The sequence below is a fragment of the Rasamsonia emersonii genome, assembly GCF_000968595.1.
Source record: "Rasamsonia emersonii CBS 393.64 chromosome Unknown ctg1118621759972, whole genome shotgun sequence".
Taxonomy (NCBI): domain Eukaryota; kingdom Fungi; phylum Ascomycota; class Eurotiomycetes; order Eurotiales; family Trichocomaceae; genus Rasamsonia; species Rasamsonia emersonii.
The window spans coordinates 1-26,237 of NW_013563315.1; the positions used below are offsets into that span (position 1 = coordinate 1).

At 49.7% G+C, this 26,237-nt stretch overlaps 8 protein-coding genes across 8 annotated transcripts; 2 read left to right on the forward strand and 6 right to left on the reverse strand.

Annotated features, from left to right (window-relative positions):
* Positions 1-33: 33 nt before the first annotated feature.
* T310_1035 (uncharacterized protein) lies at positions 34-1,948 on the forward strand (the record flags this gene model as incomplete). Its single annotated transcript, XM_013476078.1, has 8 exons — positions 34-87; positions 398-451; positions 487-750; positions 797-1,016; positions 1,050-1,140; positions 1,305-1,327; positions 1,376-1,419; positions 1,478-1,948. The coding sequence occupies 8 exons, from the start codon at positions 34-36 to the stop codon at positions 1,946-1,948; spliced, it is 1,221 nt and encodes a 406-aa protein (XP_013331532.1).
* A 2,329-nt stretch (positions 1,949-4,277) lies between these two features.
* Positions 4,278-6,153, reverse strand: T310_1036 (Amino acid transporter; the record flags this gene model as incomplete). The annotated part of the gene is made up of 4 exons (XM_013476079.1): positions 4,278-4,765; positions 4,818-5,573; positions 5,624-5,700; positions 5,747-6,153. The coding sequence occupies 4 exons, from the start codon at positions 6,151-6,153 to the stop codon at positions 4,278-4,280; spliced, it is 1,728 nt and encodes a 575-aa protein (XP_013331533.1).
* Positions 6,154-7,729: 1,576 nt separating this feature from the next.
* On the reverse strand, positions 7,730-9,004 carry T310_1037 (uncharacterized protein; the record flags this gene model as incomplete). The annotated part of the gene is made up of 1 exon (XM_013476080.1): positions 7,730-9,004. The coding sequence occupies one exon, from the start codon at positions 9,002-9,004 to the stop codon at positions 7,730-7,732; it is 1,275 nt and encodes a 424-aa protein (XP_013331534.1).
* A 2,304-nt stretch (positions 9,005-11,308) lies between these two features.
* Positions 11,309-13,880, reverse strand: T310_1038 (RING finger protein; the record flags this gene model as incomplete). Its single annotated transcript, XM_013476081.1, has 3 exons — positions 11,309-13,639; positions 13,697-13,801; positions 13,857-13,880. 3 exons carry the CDS (start codon positions 13,878-13,880, stop codon positions 11,309-11,311), a joined length of 2,460 nt encoding a protein of 819 aa, XP_013331535.1.
* Positions 13,881-16,269: 2,389 nt separating this feature from the next.
* T310_1039 (uncharacterized protein) lies at positions 16,270-16,896 on the reverse strand (the record flags this gene model as incomplete). Its single annotated transcript, XM_013476082.1, has 2 exons — positions 16,270-16,472; positions 16,560-16,896. 2 exons carry the CDS (start codon positions 16,894-16,896, stop codon positions 16,270-16,272), a joined length of 540 nt encoding a protein of 179 aa, XP_013331536.1.
* A 1,743-nt stretch (positions 16,897-18,639) lies between these two features.
* On the reverse strand, positions 18,640-20,140 carry T310_1040 (uncharacterized protein; the record flags this gene model as incomplete). Its single annotated transcript, XM_013476083.1, has 5 exons — positions 18,640-18,750; positions 18,799-19,293; positions 19,344-19,598; positions 19,781-19,794; positions 20,131-20,140. The coding sequence occupies 5 exons, from the start codon at positions 20,138-20,140 to the stop codon at positions 18,640-18,642; spliced, it is 885 nt and encodes a 294-aa protein (XP_013331537.1).
* Positions 20,141-20,910: 770 nt separating this feature from the next.
* Positions 20,911-22,712, forward strand: T310_1041 (MFS transporter; the record flags this gene model as incomplete). Its single annotated transcript, XM_013476084.1, has 2 exons — positions 20,911-21,165; positions 21,234-22,712. The coding sequence occupies 2 exons, from the start codon at positions 20,911-20,913 to the stop codon at positions 22,710-22,712; spliced, it is 1,734 nt and encodes a 577-aa protein (XP_013331538.1).
* Positions 22,713-22,872: 160 nt separating this feature from the next.
* Positions 22,873-25,250, reverse strand: T310_1042 (MFS quinate transporter; the record flags this gene model as incomplete). Its single annotated transcript, XM_013476085.1, has 7 exons — positions 22,873-22,902; positions 22,965-23,026; positions 23,155-23,244; positions 23,357-23,378; positions 23,476-24,522; positions 24,587-24,905; positions 24,973-25,250. The coding sequence occupies 7 exons, from the start codon at positions 25,248-25,250 to the stop codon at positions 22,873-22,875; spliced, it is 1,848 nt and encodes a 615-aa protein (XP_013331539.1).
* Between the last annotated feature and the right edge of the window lie 987 nt (positions 25,251-26,237).

Sequence of the window (26,237 nt, forward strand, 5' to 3'; positions counted from 1 at the left end):
CAGCAGCGCACACAGACTGTCATGTAATGCGTCATGGACTTCGACAGAAGTGAAAGCTGCAGCAACTGTCACGATCCGGCACCTAGGGTACATTCTAAGAGCTAAACCGCTGCGCTAAGGGCAAAAAGACCAGGATTCTAGGACAGCGTCCTAGAACTGCACTCACTCGCTGCACCATCTCAAACCTCATAAAGGAACATGTCTCACTCTCTAAATGGTTGAATAATCTAGCCAACGTGACAAAAGTCCTCGCACACTTGCCCTTCCCATTCGGGTAATGGTATACCTTCTGCTGGTGCACCGGCGAGTTGAAATGCGCATTCAGGCCGTTGGTGGTGTTGAACTGCTTATCAAATTTGTTGCCTTTGCGCAAAATAGTTAACTAATACTAAAGTAGCTTCCAGCTATTTCAATGTTAGAACACTCCTTCTATTTACCTAGCGCCCGATTGGTAAGTGAGGCCTAAGATCATCCAATGCGTGTCAGGTGGCCGAAGTCGAGGACTGGTTACATGGTAGTTTCAATGTCTGCATACCAGTGACCATTATGGACTGGAACAGAAAAAAGCAGCCTAGTCAACGTGTTCTCCTTCGATTACCTCTACCATACCGTGTCGGAGAAGCTTTCAGGCCAGGAAACGGTGATGAAAAAATCCGATGTGAGGCAGGAACCTATGCGTGGCTGCAAGAAAACTGCCCGGACGTGCCTATTCCACGATTGTATGGCTTTGCCATGTCCACAGGTGAAACTGTATGGTAGAAAGTTATTTTAATAACTCGAATTTAAACTAATTCAGACATTCCAGTTTACTCAAATTGAAAACCTGCCTCTCCTTCCTCGCATCCTCCAACGTCTACGTCGCCTGGTCTTATCATGCCTAACCGGTTCGGTCCCTTCCTGTTACGTCCGGCACCAGCCCAGAAGTCCGAAGCCTAATGAAAATGGGATGGGTTCTGGTTATATGTTAATTGAGTATATTGAAGAAACGGCAGGGAAAAAATGCTCTCCACTACATGGTTAGAGAAGCATAATGATACCAAGTTACGAAGGAAACTTTTTTCGTGACCTTTCTCGGATTTTATTAAGTATCACGCGGGTTCCTTTACCAAGAATTGGATCTTTCATTATCGACAACAACGGGTACTTGCATTTAACAAATCGGCCGCTGTCGCTTGAGGTGCAGGATTTAGAGAATGAACGAATTCCAACAATCGAATCACGGATGGAACGCGCAAGCAGCCATCACAGATTGGAACTTTGATCTCTTACGAATATATGGTAATACACGAATGGATGCACAACAGGCTGTTTGGTTACAGATTCCAGAGTAAGTCATGTCTATACTTTTTTTTCTTTCACCGGCTGACTCGATTAGTCGAGGATGTTGTGGGAAGTATACCTGGTCAACGGGATGGTCAGGTAAGCAAGTACTTTCTTTTAATAGGTGTGTTTCCGTGACTTATCGCTCTCTGAATAGAAAATCTACGGCGACAGTTTATGTCATGAATGGGCATGGAAAAATATGAAGAATCCCGATTATCCTGGAGAAGGAGTAAATATATATACAGCATACAATGGTGCGTATCAACACGTTGATGTTTTGGATTCCGGAACTTACAACAATCCAGCTGACAACTATGCCTGGTTCTTCAACTACAACTGGTTTCACAAAAAATGGAATTGGAAAGACGATGGCTCCCATTCTTTTAAAAAGCGACTAGTTGAGAGAGACGATGACCCCATCGCCGACGACGACACCGGCGGAGCTGTTCCTGAGGCAAACCTGGATCTTAGCCAAGACACCGTGCCCATCAACTGTCACCTTGAAGGCACGGACGAACACGGCTCCCCAATGGCAACCTGCGATTACGTCGGAGAGGACTATAATGACTTCCTGGTGGATGTGAAACTGCCCTTTAAATCAGCTGGCAATTGCGATTTGTCGTAAGAATCCCACCTGGACCTCCTTCACATCACAGAGGAAGCCTCCCGCTGACATGTCTCACAAAGAGCCGAGTGCAACCTTTCAGATGGCTACGCGGTTGACCCCAAATGCACTTGTACCTGTGATGGTCAAGTTGCTGCACTGAGAGATCCGAGATGTGCAGGCTTTGCAGGATCGCTTCCTGATCCACCCGCCAATAGTCCGCCGAATGGGCCTTAAGAGGTAATTTTCGTAAAAATTTCTGCCTTGAGGGGTGTTGTACTATTTCAGGCCATGTTATGATGTTGGACAGCTCCCTGTTCTTATAACCTTGTATTGTTTTGTCTAGAATTTTACTATTGAGTTTCTTACCATTAATTTCTTTCTTTGACGTTCTTTTTTTCAGAGGTATTATATTAGATATGCAGTAATATCGGGCTCAAAGGAAGAATTTAGGGGGAAAAAGGGTCATCAAATTTACGAGAGGTTTTCTTTTTTCAAGCCAGAAAAATAAAATAAGCCAAGTTGCAGTAAAGCAAAATCACAATCAATCAATAAATAATACCTCAAAGAGCCGTTGGCCAGTTGCTACCTATCATGCAGAGTCAACCAAGTCCATAATGGTTACCATAGCAAGATCTCCTTTCTTTTCTTTCTCCATAGCATAGGAGTCGAGGTGCAAAAATTGACTGACCTTCCTAGTCCGAAATGAACTCGAAACGAGCCGTCGTTGGGGAGATATTTCGTCTAGTCGATCCTATAGGAGGAGTACATAACATGAAGGGCGAAGCCGCAGCAGAGGAGAGAGAAAGCAGAGAAATGGGAGCACGGGAGCAAGAGGGTTCTATATATAAAAAGAGGAAGCAAAGTGGCAGAGGCCTAGTAAAAAAAAAGAAATAGCAGTCGATGAGCTAATAACTACATTTTCGCAGATAAGTACCATAGAAGTAAAAACGAGCAGACTGATATCTACGGTACAAATATTTTTTTTATGTGTAATCCAATCTAATCCAATCAAATAAATAATACACAGCCAAACGAAGAACTTGCAGGCATATTATATTATATACCATCTGATACTGTCAGCTTATTATGGAGTATTTCGATACACACACTCTAGGTGCGTCGTACGCATCTTATCTCTAATAGGTATATAGTACAGAAACAAATAAATAGATTGGATAGGATAGGATAGGATAGGATTATAGGAAATTCCTGTCTGCCTTTAAGTTGCATAAACAGATAAAAAACAAGCTGAACTTGATTATTTTTTTAAAAAAAAATCAAAACAGAACAAAGGGAGGAAAGATTCGGGAAAACATAACAAGCACCTCTATCACAAAATGTAAAAGAAAGAAAAAGCGTAGTTCAATTACTCCATCCATCCACGCCTTCATCCTTCATATCATACCATATCAATCAATCCATTCATCCATCTATCTATCTATCTCTGTATCTAGAATACTGATTATTACATACTTCTCACTGCTCACTAACCACTAACCACTAATTCATGTAACGGACAATATCTCAAAAAGCTCTCAGAGAGAAAGAGAGAAAAGAAGGCAATGATTCTTCTAATCCTCTAACTACGTTTATGTCAGTACATAGCTTCTAACCACCATCAACAGATATTCCAATTCCAGTCCAAGAAAGTCTGGAGAGAGTGGAGTGGAAACTGCTACTACAAGAAGAATCTATACCTATATACTATGATACATACTATGCTGTATGGGATTCATTCATTCGTTCGTTCGTTCTTTTTTTTTTTTGAGGGAGAAATAAAAAAAAGGCACATTCTGACTATTTGACTATGCACGCCGTCTCTCTTCTCTCTCTTGCGGAGTAATTATGATGGTGATCAAGAAGAAGATGATGATAGACAGACAGACAGACAGACAGACAGATAAATATATAGATAGATAAAAATTGCCAATTGATTGATGTCTCTAGCTCTACATACTGCGCGTGTTTACTTACTTAGGCTTACTGACTGGGTCTTCTGTCCTGTCTTTTCTTATCTTTTCTTTCTACAGTAGTATTTATTTAGTAAGTAGTAGAATGAGCTAAGTAAGTAAGTAGATGAGATGAGACGAGATAGATGGCCAGCGGTAGGTAGTAAATTGTAATGCACAGCCCACATACTGCCTAGTAAGTAAGATACCTACGTACTGGGTACCTGAACAGGTAGATACGTACTGTATGTACATCTGCTACTACCAAGATTCGGGAGATTGATTCCACTTGAATGAATGGATTAAAAGACATGAAATCACTAGTTTACCACTTTATACATACAGTACATGCATATCTGAATACATACATTCCAAGCCACCAGAGGTTACCAGGCCATCTAAGCAGACACAGCCAACGGCGACGTGCATCCAAACGCGTTTAGCTGCGGCACCGAGTACGCGACAATCAGGTTCTCGACGGAGGCCCAGATGCCCAGCCCTGCCGTCGCCAGCGACCCCAGGAAGTAGATGACGTTCCATACGTTCAGGTACCAGTTCTTGGCGAAGAAGCCGCGGATCCACCGGCGCAGGCCCCGGTCGTGCAGCACCACGACGCCGGTGTTGGGGTCGAAGCCCTCGCCCGGCTGCAGCGCGTTCTTGCGGACGTTGAACACCAGGTGCAGCAGCGGTGGGAACGTGTATGTGAACTGCAGGATGCACGTCGCTGAGACGATGCCCGTGAAGCCTGAAAAGTCCGGAATCGCGGCCCCGATGACGAATGCGATCGACCAGTAGATCGGAATCAGCGCTATCCACAGGAGCTTGCCCGCGCGGATCGTCAGAGGCGGCGCTTTGAAGAATCCGACGAAAATGTTGTTATAAATGACTGACAAGTTAGCACACATCCTCGCTATTTTTCCACGTAAACGACGACCTACCCTTGACGCCGATATTCCCATACAACGTCGCCGCAATCAGCGAACTGACCATGGCCAGCGAATTCCCCGCCGTCTGCAGCCCGTACGCCGAGATGCCCAGGTACGCCGGGTTCTGGATGTACTGCCCCTGGTAGGAGTACATATACAAGCCGTACAGCATGTAGCAGCAGTAGATGAACAGCTGCGCCCCCCACATGCCCTTCAGAAAGTCGCGCGGCCGGCGCATCTCCGCCATGAACTCGGCGAAAATCATCGCTCCTCCATACGCATACACCGCCTGCATCAGCCCGTTCACCGACGCCCCGAAGTTGCTGGGGTCCGGCAGCCCGGCGCTGTGCTGGACAGGCGGATAGACGCCCTTCACCGGGGTGACCAAGGCCGGGTTGACGCTGTACCCGGCCGACGACGCCGATGCGGAGTACAGAGGAGGCGTGTGGGCCGCAGCGCCCATGGTGATGAACATGATAATCAGGTTGATGAACACGGCCAGGTTGGCCAGCCAGCCGAACTTCTGCAGCGTGCGGATCTGGCCGAGGATAAAGCCGGCCAGCGCCCAGATCAGACAGCAGACGGCGTAGCACAGCTTGAACTGGGCCGCCTCCGACAAGGCCTCGCCATTGGAGATGATGATGACGGCCACGTTGCAGACCAGCTGGATGGCCTGGAGGATGTTGAACAGGTAGCGGCACCACGGGCCCAGCAGCCGGAAGCCCAGGTCACCATAGGCGCGGATGGGGAATTGATACGAATCGAGGCCTGCAGTAGTCAGAAGGAAGAACACGTCAAAAACAGAGAAGATTACCCACCCATGAAGCACTCCCAGAGCAACCAGCCAGACACGCCAGCCATGAAACCAAACACCGTGTAGAGCGCGATACCCGGTCTGAACAGTTAGTCTTGGCCTCTTAACACAGCGTTGTCCTGCTCACCCATAACCCGTGGTCGCAAACGCGTAGGGCAGCGCAAACGGCCCGAGAATGTCGGTGGTGATGAGGTAGAAGATGGCGCCAGCGGTCGCTGTACGAACAGCCCTGGACGCATTAACCCACTCCTCGTCCGAGATGTGCAGGCGAGTCGCGCGGTCCGAGGTGTTGATCTCGGGGGTCTCGGTGTCGCTCGAGACGCCGTTCTGCAGATTGGGAATCAGATAGGCCAGTAGGTTCTTGCCGGCCTTGGGCACCTCGAGCGTCTCCTCCTCCTTGCGCGTCTTGCAGGCGTAGTAGTAGTACTCCTCGAAGGTCACGTCCGGGTCGTGCAGCAGGCGCATCTGCGGGGGGATGGGCCTGGGACCCTGTTCGGCGACCGCATCGACCGTCTTCTCCGTCTTCTCCGCCATGGTTGGCCGTCGAGATGGGAGGAAGAAGTCCAGGAGAAAGGGCAAAGAAGAAGAAAGAATGACAGACAGGAATCCGCGCTGCAGGCAGGGAGGTGCATGCGAGGGCACAGCACAGTGTTCTTATAACCAGCGCGCGGAGGCGGCTTGCGGGCGGACGGCGCGATAGCAGCGAACTCTCTCTGCTCGCCTGCACCAATCACCCCCGGGCTGCAGGCGAAGTTATCGCGGCGATCGATGATGGAATTAAGCAGGCTTCGCCATGTTCGGGATAGTGTCGATGGCATTAGGGATCAACTAGGAAGGTGATTATCCCCTGCAGGGATGGCGAGCTTGGCCAGGCCGCGACCCTCGGGCCCGCGTGTGCCGAGCGAAGCTTGACTCGCGAAAAGGAGCCACCCACGGCGGCCCCTGCGTCGATGGACAGAGAGATGTCTGCAAGAATCGTTGTTCTTGTCTATCTGGTGGAGCATGTCGACTGTCGTACGTGATGCTCTCTCCGCACGCGATCGGACGGCCGGGGGTGGCGCAGCGCGAGAAATGCTGGCAGAGAGCATCGAAGAGCATCGAAGATTATTCACTGCGCACATTCGAACACTGTTGCAGGCGACTGGAACGATCCATACTAACTGCAGCAGCACGATAACGTCAACAGAGTGGGATGCCACGAGGACGAAGGCCGGCGTGGGCCAACAGTTGCACGGAGGCGCACCAACGATAAGCACTGACTGCCAGACACCCAATGACGCTGACGACTATTATGCGGATTATGATCTTGCTAATGCAGAGCTATCGTGCATTGCAACCTCGTGGGCTGCTAATTCGCCGCCAACGCTGTCTGAGACCGGTCAAGCAGCAAGCTAAGTATCTCCGATGGCAGGTTCGGACATTGGAACGAGATTGTGATTTGTGAGATAGGTGGCTGGGATGGACTAACTTAATTAATCCTTTGATATTAATTAATGGCCAGTATTATTGCCTCTGTATTAGTTGGTATCTAATTACCTCGTACTACTATTAATACTGCTGCTGAGTGGATTCGCACACGTAGTTGCATATGGTAGTCGAAATAATGCCTTAGGAACGCTAAAAAGAAAAAGAGAAAAAAGAAGGAGAGAAAGAAAACGAAGAATAAGTAAAAGGCAGGAGAAAGCATTCAGCTATGCACACCTAATTCAATTCTATGTCCGACAACCAGTATATAAAATACATACAGGCGGCAACGTATCGAATCTATCTATGTCCACCTCGTAGATCAAATCAAACAAAGCATGTGTGTATACGTACAGGTACAGAGAAACGAAAATAAATAGACATGTATATATACTCTCAACCAAATCAAACAGCCCCTGCACCCAGAAAGAAAATCCAGACGAGGTGGAAAAAATAAACAAGAAATGATGAAAACGGAACCTCGTCAGGCCGGTCCAACGCCCCCCCCCAAAAAAAAAGAAATTTCCGATCTGTACACGAAAGTCTGCTTTGTATGGACTTTTTCACAATGCCGATGGAACAATATGCGCAATCAAAAAGATGGTCGACATCCGAATATCCTGATTTCGGGACGGGTACTTCACTCCTAGAATCCATCTCCCTCTTTCCAGGGTCGCCCCGCCTCTTTCGCTCGATTGCGCGGGTCCATGCCGCGCTCGATCGCTTCGGCCTTGAGCCGGCCGAGAATCGCGTACTTCTCTTCAATCTGCGACACCAGGATGGCGTCCTTGCCCACCTCCGGGATCGTCACGTCCGACAGTTCGTCCAGCTTCCCCAGCATCTTCGCTTCCTCGATCTTCCGCGAATTCTCCTGCCACTGCTTCAGCTCCTCTTCCAGATCGCGCAGCTGGAACCGAGTCCCGAAGAAGTAGCTCAACTCCTCCTCACCCCCGAAGCACAGCCCGAACCCGTCGCAGAAGCAGACATGCTCCTTCGGACAGTAGACGTCCTGGCCTGTAAAGATCACATGCCACAGATACTCCCACACCCGCCCCGAAATGTAGTCGCTCAGCTCCGTGTGCAACAGCCAGTCCCGGTAGAAGATGTAGCGCGACTTGGGGATGGCCAGGATGCGGTCCCGCGACACGGCGAACTGCGCACAGCACGGCTGCGCCAGCACCTTCGGGATGGGCAGCTCCGGGAAGATCTCGCCCCACGACCGCGCCAGCATCGTCTCCTCCTGCTTGTTCACGTCCTCCTCGAGGGCGCCCGGGTGCATCCAATCCGGGCAGCCGGGAGCCCAGATGCAGCGCATGTTCATAAATCCTTCGCGGTAGACACGCTCCGGGCTCAGCCTCCGCAGCATCTCCGCGGCGTCAAAATCTAAAATCTCCTCGTTGTGCCAGGCGTACCGGTGCGAGTGCATGAACACGACGATGTCGGGTAGGTTGTCGTAGTTGTCGATGATGAAGGTCAGGTACACCATGACCTCATGACCCTTGTTCTTGGGTGGGTGCAGCGGTGCCGTGGGATCGTCGACCACATACACTGCGGCCTCCCAGTCCGGAAGCTCCTCCGCTATCCAGTCGGTGCTCTCGCTCTGGGTCCGCGGGCAGACGATCATTTTCGAGTAGGTCGACCCCGGGGGTTTGGGTTTCCCGGGCACAAATTGCGGTCGTGGACCGTACGGGTACTTGGTCGGCCGGTCCTCCTGCACGGACATGTTGACGGTAAATGATGGCATCGCTTTGGCTGAGTCCTGCCGGTGCGACGACTTTCCATCAACCACCTCGCCCATTCCCACGGCCTGCGGGATGTTGCGCCATCTTTCTCCCTGCGTGATGGACCGCCATGTGAGCAAGAGAAAGAAGCCGAAGGTGGCGAGGCCGAGGAGGGGTAGCGTTCGTCTGGGGAGGAGCATGGATGTGTAGGGCGAGCACAGTACGCTCTCTCAGGCTCGCGGGGTCACTCTGGAAGAAAACTCGCTGTCAGTCGGGTGGTCCCTGAAATTCGCCCCCAAGTGGTGAGCTGACGTCGAACGTCGCCTCCAACCCTCTGGCCACATTCGCAGCAAACACACCTATTCTGGTCGATTCCCGCGCATCAGGGACGCTGATCCTGTTAACACGACAAAAGCCAGCGTACCAGAGTCATCGCATCGAAATGCGCGGAGACGGTACCCGGCGGAAAGAGAAAATTGGGGGGAAAAATGATCGCAATTGACGTGGACAAAACAGACGGATAGGCGCAGCCGGCTAAACAAAATGTCCTCCGCTGGTGATTGTTGTAGGAGTATGGGGAGGGCAGGGATGCTGCAGGTACCCCGTTGCACACAGAAAACGGGCCGGGGTGGTGGCTCCGAGTCGATGAATTAGTTGCGTCTCAGGGTGACGAATGGGGCGGGACAGCCGGGCAGAGGCAATGGAAGCAGACGGCGAGTCGACAGAGGGTTAACGCATCGTAGGGGTTCGTATATAGCTGCCAGTCAACTGGGAGAGGAAATGGAGGCCTGAAATTCAAGTCACTTGTCCAGATAAATTGTTGCTAGTTCCTCACCTTCCCCTGTCTGGGGCGGACGGCGGTGGGCACATTGAATCCCCGACCACGCTGGCCTGAAACGAGCACTTAGCAGTACTCCGTACTGGGCCCACACGGACCATCAGTCGACCTGCGTCTTGCCTCGGACGATTCGATGGAATTGACGGACGGCGCGATCGATGGCCGCAGAGGGCCAACCAAGGCCGCGCAGGAACCCACCGGGCTGGATAGTGGATGGCCAGGAGCTTCTGCTGACGACTAGCCGAGTTTATTGCTGCTTGGCAGGAGTCCCGCTGGTTCTGTGCCTCGTGGAGTTGGTCGTCGTCAGAATCGACTTATCTGATCGATAAACATCGCCAATGGCACAGGCAGAGAGTGTGTATTATTGTCGAGAGGAGCGGAAGAAGTCGAGGAATGTCGTCGCTTTTTTTCTTTTGGGCGGAACACGTGAGACCAGGACAATACAGAAAGTAGGCTGCAGCACTGCTTGGTAGAATATACGGCAGGGAGACAGATCCTTATAATTATAACCATAGCAGTAGCACAGTGAGAACGATATTCTTTATCCTTTGATCAACCTGTCCTACCAACTACTTTGTCGAGATCCCTCCTAAGCAAAGGATCGAACAAGGCATGGCGTACAAATAGGATCACCGGAACCGCACACCATGGTAGCGGGATCGATCGAGAAACCTGGCGGTGGTACACCGTCACCATACTGCTGGAAAATCCCCTTATTAAGTACTATGTACGTCACTCATTGCTTATCTTAGCGCAGGTGGGATGTTTCCAATTAAAACTACGCAGTGTGCCTCGTTTCTGTCTGAAATGGTCCTGTCGAGAATTATTTCTTTGCACTTTGGCTTGAGAATTATCTATCTAGGTAGAGTAGATTCGACTAGAATATATTTTTGAAAATCCCTTCTGACCGTGTTATTTTTTTGTGATCGTTTCCAGGCGGAATGCCTAGTGAAACCCTCCCAATGCAACTCTGCCTCTCATGCGCCAATCGTGTCCACAAATAGTGGATAGTGGCATAGTGGCGGTGTAGATGCGAGTAGGATTCGACCTTGCCCCTCGTCCCTCCTCTCAGTGTCGATCTTTTTACCTGGTCTAGCCGTATAAATCTGAATCGAAGGGATAAATGATGTTTCGCGTTATATGCGACGAGTTCATTTCACTCATTCTCAAACTTATTCATTTAGTAGCTACGTCCGTGCGCAGGCAGTCTGTTACAGAGGCTGCATATCCAAATTGATAGAATTGGAGTCAAGGGAGGATGATGAACGACTGAATCGATTGCCTCGAGTTCAAGCACATCTATCTCGCTGTTGTTTTTGTACTACCAGTACAGAAACAAACAACTATAGCTGAATGTTTGGTATAAAATACAATACAACTATAGAAATCCTTTCAATTCTCTCTTGCCTCAATCAACAGTTAGAGGCGTTCTCCGGTACAGAGATGAGATAGGATATGCCCTCCATGCTTGCAGAACAAAAACACGAAGACAAAAGCCAGGGAAATAAACACACATCACAAGAAGAAAAATCACAGGGTATGATCCTGGCTCAACGAAACGCCCATGTTAGACACCAGAAGAAAGGGGGAAAAAAAAAAAGAGGAGCCAACAAATGCCATGCTATACAACTCATGTGAAATCGTCTGAAACAAAATAGGCTACCTCTCATGATTCATCATCCTCAAAGTCTTCCACCGTCGCCGCCTTGGCCTTGCCTTTCGACGACGATGACGGTTCGCTGGAGCTTGCCGCAGCGGCGGCCTCGCCAGATTCAGATGACTCCGCTGCCGCAGGCTGATTCTTACCTTCCCGTAGTGTGTCTTGTCCTACGTCCGTCCATTCCTGAGAGGGCGAACTCGGCCGCGCAGATGTACTGCTCGCTTGTTCCGTTCGGTCGGGCTCAGCAGCAGGTTCTTGCTGCGCAGACGACTCCTGTTGAGCAGCGGACTCACTTGTCGTCGCCTCCTGTTGAGTAGCAGACTCCTGCTGAGTAGTGGACTCACTTGTCCCGTCGACGACATCCACACGAGTTGCTTGATCACCTCCCGTAGGACGATCCGCCGAGGGAGCCGCTGATGAATTGCCATTGGCAGTGGTTGCCTGTGAACTGGGAGGAAAGTTAGGCAGCATCACCGCCCCCGTCACAGGGTCGACACGGTGGAGAGGCAATAACGTCCAGCCTTGCGGCAGAACGAGACCCTCCGGAAGCCGGCTGTCGCCAGCCCCAATCACTGGTGTTAGCGGGCTGGAGGTGAATTGGCGAGTTGCGGTGTTAAGAGACGTTGAGGAAGAAGGGGCAGGGGACGTGGAAGAAGTCGTCTGAGGAGGGTGGGGAGAAGCGCCGCCCGGGCGAGGGGGGTTGGCCTGGAGGTTTCGTAGCCGCTGCAGTTCTGCTTGGAGAAGGCGCACAACGTGCAACTGATCTGCTGTCACCCGCAGGTTATTGATCTCCTGTACGATCTGCTGCTCGATCTGCTGCAGCTGGCTCTGCACATTGGCCAGATTCGTCTGGGGAGCGGCCGTCTGCTGTGCAGGAGCAGACTGAGGCTGGCCCTGGGGCTGGGGCTGAGGCTGAGGTTGGGGCTGAGGAGCAGCAGCAGCAGCAGCAGCAGGACGCCCAAAACCAAAGCCAAAGCCTATCTGTTGCACCCCCGCGGGAGGGTTGACCGCGGCCAGGGGGTTGTTTCCTTGTTGGATCTGATGATGGAGATTTTGGAGCAGGTCTCCGCGGCCAGCCCCGAATCCAATGCGAAAAGGACCAAGCTGGTATATTCGAGCCCGGGGCTGCCCGTCACCGGCGCCCGCATTGGCTCCTGCGGGCTGATTTAATCCCGGTTGAAGTCCAGGCGCGGCATTTCCTTGTCCAGCATTGTTCGCGCCGCCAGCCTGATAGGGCCGGTTCCGTGGCACAACCACTGGGCGACGACAGGTGGGACAATTCTGCTGCCGTTCGAGCCAGCTTCGTAAGCAGGCAAAGTGAAGAATGTGACCGCATGGGAGCTTCTTCGGACGCAATCGATCAGAGGTCGGTCTCGGCCTTGCCGCACCGCCATCGCCACCTGCTGGCTGCCACGGCACCATCTCCTCGCGACAGATGATACAGACATCCTCCCGAGAGATCTCCTCCGCTGTCGCATCCGGATACCGTTCATGCATGTCCCTGGTGGCGTTGCGATATCGGAGGAAATCCATAATCCGCCGGCCAAAGGAACGAATAGTCACGACGACGTCGCGCAGGATGTGGATCGGAAGACCGTAGAACGTAAAGAGGATCGCAAAGAAAGCCAAGTATACGACCAGCTTCAGGAAATCCGTCACCAATTCCAGGTAGAACACCCAGCGACCCTTCTCCTCCCAGCCTGGCACGTCGAGTTCCATCTCGTCCACGTCGTTCTCGTCCGGCAGGTTGGCCGGAAGGCCCTCCGCCCCGGATTCTCGATGCCGCCGGATTGCTTCCTCCCTGGCTGCACGTATCTCCGCCCTCCGTTCCGCCAGTTTGGCTTTCTTCTGCTGGTGGTTGATGTAGAGCTCGACCAGGGAGATGCCGTACCGGGCGAGGGTGGAGGTTGACAGAATGGTCAAGACAGCGAACTCGAATCCAAACATCACCATCATGTCAGGGCGGGCCTGTTCGAGAACCGTTCTCACCGAGTATTCCAACATGAGCGAGTCGAAGAGGACGGAGAGGATGAGGGAGGTTGCGAGGCGCGCGTGGAAGAGACGGGGGTTGGCTGGTGGTTGCTGCTCCAAGATCTCGACGCGACCTTCCCCAATCCAACCCCAGACCTTGCCAACCAGGAGGCAGACAAACATGACCAAGAACCATCCCCCCAGCTCCCCCCGGAATATCGTCATGGCCAAACATGTTTCTGTGACGGCGAACCATGCCTTCTCGTAGAGCTGCTCTGTCTCGATGGGTCGAAGCGGGCCGTAGAGAAGTCGTTGCAGACCGTAGAGGGTGAAACCAGCGGCAATAAGAAACAGGTTCGTCAAGATCTAGAAAGTGAGTAAACTGTGAAAGAGATTCAAGACAAGGTCGGAAAGAGAACTTACCATCAAGTTGGCACTGCTCTGGGAGAGATAGACGGCAGCTGAATAGAAATTCGCTCTCTGATGCAGCGCCTTCAAGATCACGCCCGCAGCCAGGGCCACAGAGACCTGTTGCAGCGTCAGTTGCTGCTCGATTTCACCTGAAGAGAGATGATCAACCTACCCCAGCGTACGCCGCCAGCCTCATGGCGAGAGTCGTAGCCCACTCAGCGAGCACGGGTTCTCATTGACGGAAAATAGAATAGGAAATTAGAATGGAAACAGTCGACGAATTGCCCCAGATCAAGAGAGCATCTCTTGTGATCGGGCAACAGCAGTCCCACGTGAGGTGGACGGGGTCGCGTGTGATGGCGATCTGGCCGATCTGGAGTTCTGGACAGCTATGCTTAAGCTGCTGCTCCGCCTTACGTCAGCGACCCGAGCGCGCGCGGATCCGCCGTCGGAAAATACTAGAACATTGCTGGAATCAGCAGACAAACGGCTGTCTCTTGTTGACCTTATCGCGAATTATTTTTCTGTAAGATGTAAATAAGCTGGAAAAAATTGAGCCCTTGTTTGACATGCAGGAAGCAGTGCAATTTGCAGTTGTGATTGAACACCCAACGCCACACGAATGTTTCTAATAGGATATTCCCATGTGAAGCTCCAGCAGGTACACTCTATCCTTGTACGAAGCATCCTGGCTACCACTGTTTATCACTGGTATGAACCCCCATTAAAATGGCTGGTATGAAATGTGTGTGCTTTACAGATCGAGTTTCAGTGTCAGCTGTGTGTATTATCGTGTCTCCACCACCATTGCGCGTTCCACTTTTGACCAGCTATACATGTCTCAGCCTTGTGAGAACAAATTCCTCGCCCTCCTGGCAAATCTCTTGTGAAGTTATGAGACAGAATGATTTTAGAATCTTGGGAAGGCTATTTTGCATTATCAACATAAGAACTGCCAGTCTTTTCTGGTCTGCAATCTCTTTCTATGATTCTGAAAATGGCCTAGAACATCAATAATGCTTCATGAGAATTTTGATATTGTACTTGTCATTGTCTGCTACTGGGACATCTGGAATCCTTCCCCATACAGAAGCCTGATAAGCTGAAATGTGTTAGAATAGAGGAGTTCAACAACTTTTTTTTTGGAATTCGTGTTTGAAGACTTGCCGTTATATTAACCGAACACTTCGATAAAGTGAGGTTCTCTTCCTAGATATCGAAGAAAACGACTTCCTGTACCGAATTTTGGAGACATTCACAGATTTGATATGTTTCTGTACTGCATGAGGATACAATACCTAAAGCCCCTGTTGATTCTCAATTGTGTCATATGGAAGGGCCTGAGTGCCAGGTATATAGAGTGGTGCGCTTGAGTTCATATCATACAGTATCACAGCCACAGCTGCACCACTCTAAGTAATTTATCTGAATGGACACAGCCACTTGCCATACTACACAGGATGGCTGATCAGTCACCCAATTACTATCCAGGTCACCACCTTGCGGCATTAGCCACCTAATTGTTAGTATATTTGTTGCTGTTTTAAGCTGTGCTTATGGCCATCTGAGGGCTGGTGGCTGTCTGTCAAGATGGCCCAATGTTCAAGCACAAAAATCATTAAGAAACCTGTCAATAAGCGACTACATACATTGTGCGACACCTTTAAGGTTGGAATATGTTCCTACTGTTTCTGACACTTTGTATTGAATAGACATCGAAGGTAACATTTAACAGGAAATCATAGAAAACTTCTCATCAAACTTGTTGCTTCAATTTTACAAGCCTACAATATTATAAAAGAGAGAGAATAAACAAACAGTTGAATTTCAATGCCTTAATTTTTCTGATAGGTTCTTGCTTGAGCTTGTTAACTTTTCTGCCAGTACTTGCTGGCCTTTGAATAATGCAGCTAAAGATTCAACTATCTTTGTTTGTCATTTCCTTAAGGACTATGAGGAAAGGATCTCTACCTATTCTTCCAAATGTTGCATCCGGGACGCTAGTCCGAATGCCTCCTGACACTCTCACTGCCTAAAAGAGAGAGACCTTACACAACCACGGAGTCACCAATGTCAATGGTCTTCCAAATCAGATAGAGGTAGCTCTGTCCACGGCCTTCGTTGATGTCTGTCGAAATCCCATCGTAGCCCAGTTGCAAGACATCCTTCCGCTCCTGCTTATTGTCGGAACGCAGCATACGAACATCCACAATCCTCCTCGTTATGTTCGGGTTTCTCACAATCTTCAGGTATCGATATTCACCTCCTGCTTTGGACGAGAGGTTCGGGTGTCCTTCCCATTCCCATTTGCTGATAAGGATGTCGATGCTCGTGCAGGAATCGGGTACTTTATTGCTCCATTTGGGAATCAGCCAGACGAAACTGAGATAGGATCTAAGTTAGTATCCTGTCTGTGAACTGTTCATTAAAACAGGGACTGGGATGTTACTCAGACTCAGGAAAGCCCTTGTTGACACCAGGGCTCTTGTTATCGATGACCGGGATTACATCGTCAGGCGTATCGCGCTCCCACCTCCCGAACCTCACCTGTGTGTTTCACAGAATTAGCTAGCAATTTCGACACGTTACAGTGAAGGAGGCAGGTAACTTGCCTCGATATCCGAAAGGAACTTGTTAGGCCTTAGGTCGCAGGTGATTGGAACGTGGATTTTGGGGCCTGGCACCTCTTCCCCCGGCCCACCACTGTATGTCTGCGTTTTCACAATGACTCCAGGAGCATAGAATACCCTTTGGTAGAGACTATATGACGAACCTGGGCCTAGCCTGTCTGAGAGAAAAGACGCAAAGTGGTGTCAGCATCCACCAAGGCAATAGCGAAAAATCAAGCCTACAACTGTATATATGTGAAACCTACAAGTGTGCTGACTCTCTCCTGACTCCTCTAATTCCTCATGGGCTTCAATCCTTGAGACCTTGGAAATTGTCGAATTGATCTCCGCCGAGATTCCCGTCTCTGCTCTGACAGAGGCACTGACGATACTGTAGCTTCCACCCGCTTCAAGACCTGCTTTGTGTTCAGTTGCCAATTTCGACGCGATCTCCTCTGTCTGCTCTTTAAAAGCAGATTTGGAAACCTTCCGGGACCATCTGACGATCTCGGTGCGCTCGACTGTGACATTATCGGGGTTTTTGTAATGAAAAACAAGATCCCAGTAACAATCACCTGGGATTTCGAGCTGAGGGGTGGGCATTTTGATAGATAGAAGAAGGATGTGCCAGCTTAAACTTTTATGAATGAATTGAGATCAGTGTAAAGGGTGTTATTTTCAGGGGACGTCGTGACTGTGTTTTCTGGTGCCGCCGCCGTGGGATTCTTGCTGTCCTTTATGTCCCTCCAGAGTCCGCACAGACCTCTCCTTCTCCTCTGGTGACGTGGCATATTTCAAGTGCCATCCATGTCTATTATGATTTGAGATGATAGAACAAACCTTCGGCATGAAATGCATCTTGGAGCTGAGTATGATCAGCCAGCCACACAAAGTAGTCTCCAAAGAACAGAACAAGGCCCAAAGCAATATGTTGCAAACGATATGACACCAATGACAAAAATGTCTCATATGCCAGAGTAGTGGTATAACTTTTGAGGAAAGATTTGATGCCATCTTTCCCGTATTCAGCACAAGCCTTCGATACTCGGGCGTCTTGCAGAGCATGCTCTAAAGAATTATATATATAAAAAATTATACAAGATTACTAACACCAATAGATATGCCTTACACCCCACAATCTACTTGGGAGGCTTTAATAGGGGTATATCATACCTATTATTTCCAGACCTTTGCCTGTAATATAAGCCTGTATACACAGGAGTAAAGCCAATGCGAAGTCTTTAGGGCTATACCAAGGCAGTTTTGCTGTGGTATGCTTACCTAAGAAATACGGACGGGTGCTGAATAAGCGGATCTGACCAATTATATTGGGTTTCTGTGTAATTTATTTGCCAAAAAAAACCCCATACTCTAAACCATTTTCCTTATAGTATAGGAGATAGCAAGTTGAAAAGCACGCGGTCAATTGACCTCGTAGATGCAAGCTGATGTGGTGATGGAGAGAGTCAATGTCGGGAGCGGAACGGCCCGCACAAGACGAACCCACCTGGAGGCATGGACCGTATGATAAAGTGGTTGGATGCTCCACTGCGCCATGCATGTATTTTCAAGATCCATGAGCCTATTGCTTATTGAACTTCTTATATTAAATCCAGAATTAGCTCAATAGAAATTAGCTCAATAGTTAGGAGCCAGTATGATAAGCTATAAAGGTAAAGTTAATAATTGTAGAGTTTAAGCCAAAATAAGCTATAGTCGTAGTTTTATAGAGCAATATACCTATTTAAGTAGAATATATTAGTAAAACTACAAGATATTATTATATATTTGCAAAGCTAAAATTCATCGACCTAGAGACCCTTCATTAGTTTTCGTATACTGTCTCGTAACATATCAACACGCTTGGCTAACGATCTCGGAGACGTTAGAGCCATTATTGATACAATAAACATGTCTTTAGCCAAAGCTAACGCTGGCACGTGAACCCAAAATAGAAAATGATGCACCATTCGGAGATTATGAGTGGATTTCTCATGCGACTCTTCAGAAATGCTGGCTTTGCGGTTACAGCATTTTGTGTTTGTCTTATGGCCTGCTGCTGGTGGCTAAAATCTTGCTTCTGGCAATGCACCAATATTCCGACCTTCGCTAGGCTATGATTCTTTCTAGTTTTGGTAATGTCTTGCAGTATCCTCTTAGCAAATTATGTCCTTGAAGACTATTGCTGGATATTATGCGCTATAGTTGTGTAACGTGCTGCCAGGATTGCTTAAAGTCACAATATCCTAAAAATTAATATTTAGCTCATGAGATGGAGGCTTGCAAACAAGATAAAAGCCCAGTGACTTTGTTTAATATCTAATACATACCGACTATATGCCGAATCTAATCACCTGACGGAGTTGTTGAAACCATCACCGGAGTTGAAGAACCATCATATATATGTGTAATAGTAGGGCCAGGTACGATCGATTTTCCATCTTGATAGTCTGCTTTCTAGAGAAACGTTAGTTAATCCAGCGTTGTAATACTCAGGAAACTTACCAGAAAGTCAACAAATTCGCCCATCATTTCATCCTCTTCTTGAATCCATTGCCGCTGTCTTTCCGTAATAGAGCCTTCTGAGGATGTCTGTGCACGGTCAAAGTCTATCCAGAAAACCCGATCTGTGTCCATCTGAACTATCATATTGCGGGGGTACGGGTCACCAGGATATACCCCCGCCGCATGAATGCTCCTCAGAATAGCATGAAGTTTGGCTATCCTTCTTTCTGAAAACGTCGACAAATTTATTTGGCATATGTTTGGGATGTACTCGATAAGGACAGCATTCGGTCGCAGTTTGTCGTTGAGAAACTTTTTGAGGTGTGGCTGCCATTTCTTTGGGTTGATTTGTTCTATCACTCCATAGAAATCCGGGACGACTGCTTGTTGGCACAATCCCTTCGCTTTCAATCGCTGATATGCAATGCTTTCACAGGTAAAATTGTCGATTTCACGGTCAGGAGGATCGGCGGGAGACTTTTCTACTGCATGATACTAGAATCATTGAGAAAACGTTAAGAGAGCCGTGAGTGGATAAACCATACCATCTTCATAACACATGTCTTTCCTTGAACGGCCACTTGAGAAACACAGGAGAATTCTGATTCTTTTAGAAGGTTAATGAAAGTAACGTCGGCAGCGGTTATTCCCTTGATTTTCTCGGAGAAGGATTCCGACATGAGCAGCACCGAAAAGACTCGAAGCAAATGAGGTTGGAATATTGAAGATGCTGCTGACTCGTAAAAGAGGATGCAAAGTTCGAGATAGGTTGACTCGTCTGCGTCCTGATGGCAGCGGAGCTAGGTTATGCAGCCTACCTAGGTAGCTTATGCCTCAGGCACTAACATATTGTAAGTATGCAACACCAGGTCAGCACTGTTGACACACGCCCACAGTCACAGCCTTAAATGGTCTGATTTCATAGAGATTTAATATTCATCTCCATTCTAGAAAGTGAAACGATGCAAATAGTCTTTCTTACCTTTAGTTCCTCACCTAATCATAGGTCAACTAACTGAATTGCAAAGAAACCTGCAGAAGTTAGGTGATGGAAGCTATTGTGAATCTACTCTGCACAAAAGGCATGGTATACAGACCAGTTCAACATTAAAAATTTTATTGCTGGTGCCATGAGGCAGGGGGACAAGTGGTTTATTGTTAACCTGGTCAGAAGGTCAAATTATACAAATCAACCAATAGGAATTGTGCCATAATAGAGGGGGGGAAAGACATTCTTAAAGCACAAGGCCTGTTCTCTGTTGAGTCTATTTGAAGAGGAGGCAGAGTGCTCCAGGTTAAGGAAAGAACTCCTACTACAGCTACAGCTCTTACTTAGGAACATTTTCTGCAAGCTAGGTAAGTGCTTTGTCTCTCCCTTAAGGATTATTAGGAAGACCACTTTAGCTTCGTGCTATAGCAGACGTGCAAAGATTCCTTGCTCCAATATGGAAAACGCTGTGAAAACTGATCATTGTGCCCAATCAGCAGCTTATCCTCCTCTGGAGTGGACCGTATGCCCTTAAACAACTTCTTTACAGCTCGTCTGGTACTTTGAGTAGCACTCCGCTTCCTTTTCTGCTTTTTAAGGGATCAAGTGTCGACTGGGAGGGAAATCCCATGGAATTTCCTGTCCATGTGGCCAGTCTAAGTAAGTCTTATTAATAAAATATATTTCTATATAAAGTTACAACCTCGTAAGATGCTTAACCCGGTAAGAAAATTGCTAACTTAGAAACCAATAATGTCAAAAAACCCTAATAGATACTAGTTTATTACGAGTAAATACCAGAGTCTACTCTGAGTACTATTCCAGGATTTGCCAATCTACGTTTAAATGCAAGGCCACATTCAATTGATTGTGTCTTTTGTTTGCTGCATCAAGGGGCTGTGTCACCCCGCGGACTGCAGGTCATGTGACTCCGGATCGCGTGGATGACAGGGCGATCGATAACAAAAATGCATCCCTTGAATCCCAAGAATCCTGTGTCAATGTTCTCTTTGCGAGAGCTATGTTTGCAAGGGACAGTCCAGCAAACCTGTGAAACATAAATTGGAAGATGCTTCCACACTGATAACTGATATTTTAACAATTCAGACTCTATGATGTGAGAGATGGCTCCGCAGCATCCGCCGCTCTTCACTGCAACCCGCCTGCAGACGGCAACCTACCTCCTCGCTGTCTGCCCCTTCTCGATCGCCTTCCTCGTCTTCCTCAATTCCTCCGTTTCGTTTGTTGTTACCGACCTGATCGGGCTTCCTCATGGTGAGGGTGACGCTGTCGGAACACTGGGGTTCGCAGACGAGTTGTTGGCGCTAGTCGCGTGTCCCACGTGGGGACTGCTGTCTGACAGGATCGGCGTTCGCTATGTGAGTCTAGAGACTTCAGCATTTCCTATAATCTAATCGTGCGTCTTTCTAATGATTATCTCGCGTAGGTCTGCACGGCTGGATACGCAATTATCGCCCTTGCACTGGTGCTATTCGTGCAAGCCAAAAATGTCTATCCACAGCTTCTCCTAGGCCGACTGTTGTTCAGCCTGGGAGGGTCTGCTGTCTCGACGATGGTGACGGCCGTGTTGCCTGCTGTGACAGGAGGCGAGGGCTCTGAGACGCGCCCCGGGTCGGATTGGGGTCATCGGAGATCGGCACAAGCCTGGCGGACTTCCTTGTCGTCGGAAATGACAATTACACCTGCTCGATTTGAGCGCAGCCTTTCGCGCCAGAAAGAGTCTCCACGGAATGGGAAGACCGCTTCATCGTCCAGACTGGCTGGTTTTGTTGGGCTGTTTGCAGGCTGCGGCGCTCTAATCGCTCTGGGAGGATTTCTGCCGCTGCCTGCGCGGTTTGAAAAGTCGGGCTCGTCACCGGCTGAAGCAGTCCAGAAAAGCTATTACGTTGTCGCTGCTGTGGCTCTGGCTGTTGCAATCAGCTGTTTCGTCGGGCTGCGGAATCTCCCTGGAGAGGAAGAAAAGGGACTGCGGTCGCTGTGGCGAGCCTCTACTAAGATTCCGGCACCGGACTCGTATGAAGATCGTATTAATTCGATCTCAAGAATCTCCTCTATTCCATATAGAAAACACCTGGTTCGTGCGTTCGCGCTCGGCTTCGAACATCCCGACATCAGTTTGGGCTACGTTGGGGGCTTCGTGGCTCGGGCATCCTCTGTGGGGATTTCTCTTTTTATTCCGCTGTTCGTCAATCGCTACTATCGAGATTCTGATCTCTGTCACGCGATGCGCAATGGATTGTCCGCGCGTGGCCTGGGAGACATCAAGAAGTCTTGTCCGGAAGCATACATTCTCGCATCGATCCTCACGGGAGTGTCGCAGCTGGTCGCTTTGATCGCGGCGCCGGCGTTCGGGTATCTGTCCGACAGGTCGCGACGATACAACGTGCCGCTTCTTTTTGCGGCTCTCGTGGGAATTGTCGGCTATGTCACCTTCCCGCTCCTGCCGAGTCCGCAATTCAAAGGGCCTGACGGCAATGGTGGAGTATTCGTCGTCATGGGGCTGATTGGAATGAGTCAGATTGGAGCCATTGTTTGCAGCTTGGGCGTTCTCAGCAACGGAGTGCTGAATGTCGGTCATGCAGTTCAACGAACGGGAACCGTTTCAGAAGCCGCCCAGTACGATGGCGCTGGAGAAGTGTCTGCTGAACACGACCCTCTTTTGGGTCAACCCGGCAACCCACCTACGGATGATTTGCGCCATCTAAAGGGCTCCATCGCGGGGATGTACTCCCTGTACGGGGGCGCGGGGATCCTCCTTCTGACCAAGCTAGGAGGCCTCCTTTTTGACGTGCTGTCAGCGGGGGTTCCGTTCTACATCATCTCCATGTTCAATGGGATTCTGCTGGTGGCTGGCATTGGGTGCGGCGTGTGGAAGTACCGAACGATAGCGCAGTCCTCTGAATAGAATACAAAGCTTAATTTGACTGAGAATGCATGTGTTAACCCCATTACTAAGTCTGTAGACTTAGTTAGCAATAATATGTAACATAAATAATCCTCCAAGTCTTGTACGCGCTAGACAGTCATTGAGATTTTAAAATCTCCTAACGGCCGAGTATTAAATTCTAGTTAATACTATCCACCCCGTTCAGGTCCTATATACTATTATAATATTTTTTCTCCCCCTGCTTCTCACCAAAGGCTGACTCAATCTTACACAGATTCTCTTGCTGTGGCAATCAACAATACGACGTACACCACCCAGCAGTTCTTCTATTACTACTTAAGTGGTCCGCAGGACAAAAAGAATCCCGCAGAAGTTCCCAGCGGAATACCAGGAAAAGAAAAGAAATATGGCTGCATTTCCACTTGGAGGTTTGATGGAGGAATGTATGTACAGTACATACCTAGCCTAACCCTAACTAAGCTTTGAACTCGGCAGAGCCTTTTGGGCTTGCCCCGACCTAACCTGATCTGAAGGGTTGGAAGCTGAATAACTGATTGGTTATAGTAGGTGTTAACTCATTCTCGCAGTGAAAGTCAATGGAAATGAGTCAGAGAAAAGGAAATCCTATCTCATTCCTTTCATATACTCTCTCATGTACATACTATCAAGTACTAGGTCGTTAGTCTCAAGATGAGCATCATCATCATACATGTATATGCAATGTGCCGTGACAAGGTGTAGTCTACACCCTCGTCGTATTGTCCCTCGTACTATCTCTCACCTCCTCCACATGCTCCGCCGTTCCCTCCGCTGCCAGCACTTTCTGGTTGATCTCCATATCCCGTCGCTCCGCGTACTCATTCCCGTACAGACCGATCTTGTACCACGGCAGCACAAACAGCCGGTCCATGCTCTCGAGCGATCGCCCCGCTGTCTCGGGCACGCTGACCCAGACCCAGAGCCCGCCGATGACCGTCACCGCTGCGAAGAACCAGAACGTGCCCCTCGGCGAGAGCCCGCCGCTCGAGGCGGGCAGCAGCATGTTCGGCACCGCGCGCGAGTTGCCGTACTGGTTGGCAAAGTGCAGCGTCATCGAGATCGATGTTGCCACTGCTCGGATCCGCAGCGGGAACAGCTCCGCCGTCAGCAGGTACTGCATTGAGTTCCAGCCCAGCGCCCACCCCAGCCCCGAAATGTAGATCATCGCGATCGCCCCGCGGCTGGCCCCTTTGGAAGATTCGGGCAGCTCGTAGCCCTTGACGACGCCCATCTCCGGCTCAGCCGTGAGGAAGCCTGCGACGTAAATCATGGAGATCGCCTGCAGGGCGATTCCGATGAGAAGAGACCGCTTGCGGCCGATAACGTCGACAAGGAAGAGCGCGCAGACCACCGCGGCAGCGAGTTTGATGAGACCGAAGATGGCCGTGACCAGGAGGTTTTGGTTGTTCCCAGTGATGCCCAGGAGGTTGAACAGGTCGGGCGCGTACAGAGTGATCGAGCCGGCGCCGGACCACTGCGACAGGATCTGGGCCATCGAGGCCAGGTACAGTCGGTAGAGATTGCTGGGCATAAGGAACATCTCTTTCAGGATGCCGAAGAAGCCGGCGCCCATGGTCGCCTCCAGCTCCTCCTGGTAGGACCGTTGGATCTCGGTGATTTCGCGAACGACGTACTCGTGGTCGGCGGGCAGGTTGCGTACGCGCGCCATGACCGCCAGCGCCTTCTCATCTTGTCCTCGCCTGATGTAGTACCGAGGCGACTCGTACTGCAGGAAGGATAGAATGAAGATGAGGCCGGCGAACATGATGTGTAAGCTGGTAGGAACTTGCTGGATTGTGAATTTATTAGCGAGAACCACGAACCAAGCCAAGATAAGAGGAGCAGAAGCATACCCAACGCTTAGGGCTTGTATCACCCAAGTTGACCTGCGCTCCGTAGTTGGCAAAGTAAGCAAGGACGATGCCGAGATAGACAAAGCCCGTAAAGATACATGTGCAGAGACCCCGGATCGACGGCGGCGAGATTTCAGCCAGATACAATGGAGAGACCACCGGCGTCTGTCCGACGCCCAGGCCGGCGATGAAACGGCCTGCATAGACGGCGCCCAGGCTGCCATTGTTGCCCAGGAAGATGGCAATGCCCAGGATCCAAAGGAGGCAAAGCTGGCGCGTTGCCCAGATACGGCCGATACGATCGCAGACGAAGAATGCACTGAGAAAACATTAATATTAGCAATTGCCTGTTCCTGTCTGTCTTATCTTTCGTATATGACACTCACAAGAGAGCTCCCCCCACAGATCCAATCTGGACCATGGCAGAGACGTTGGCCTTGATGTTGGCTTTCTCGACAGTGCTGTAGGAGGAGAAATGGATCGACTCTTGGAAGTTCTTCGAGTTGAATGCGCCAGATATCAAGCCCTCGTCGATGCCACGGGCAGCGCCCATCAGGCCGAAGGATATGACGGCAAACCATAGCCGCCAGTTGAAGACCTCCTTGGGGTCATTCAGGTCTTTGAGCTTGAAGATGTTGACAGGCTTCTTGACGCCTCCCGCCATGGTGCAAGGCTCTAATTCAGACAAGAGTGCTATGGAGACAGGCTGTTGTCTGGCAGGCACAGCTGGAAGCATCGAGGGCAGAAAGCCTAGTCTATATAGACTCGGGCTGCTTGCTTTAGCTTCGACTGGAAGCTTGGGTCAGCTGCACGTTTGCTTGTGGATCGATGCAGCCACCGAGCCGCTGGTCTCATTCACAATGTACTGTATTAGTGAAGAAGCTCTGCTAGCCCATTCCATCCCCGGAGTGGCCGATAGAGCGGGCCGGACCAGGAAAGATGGCTGACAGCTGACCACCAACATAACCAACACAAGTGATCCATCTCTGTTGGCTGGTTTGCTCGATCGACGAAAATAATCCGGTATGTAGACGCCCGAAATCAGCGCCCAGACGTGACGTTTTACTAAACTGTGAGAAAATGGACGGAGTAGACGATATTTTACATCCCTGCCAATTCGAGCGGCACAGACCGTGGAGTGCGCGCTTCTGTTGGAGTCGGCTGCCGGGGCAATCTTGTCCCATGACAAAGAATAAAACATCTGGACCAGAATACAATCGAAACACCGGAAACAGCAGGCCAAACAAGGCTGGTTTCTCTACATGAATGAGTCTGGCGGGAAACTGCAGAACGACACTTCTTTACCTCCGGTAGCAGTCGATTCTGCCTAGGTGTATGTGTTCCATTTGCTTTGGCTTACATGTATACGACGTGCGCGCGCTTGTAGTATAGAATCGGCCAGATCTCCTCGCATCGCATAGTGGAGGAAAGCCGAGACAGGATAATAATCCGTTGTTCGAGTTTCCGTGTGCATTTCATTTCATTTCCCGTCCGAATTGTCATTGCCCAGAATCGGGACTGCATAAAATCTCCGAGAATCGGCAGATACATGCATGTACGGGGAAGAAGCGGGGCCCCGCGGCCATGAATGCGGAGCTGCACGATCCTGGAGAGAGCTTAAAGACTTAAGCTTCAGACATCTTTTGGCTGA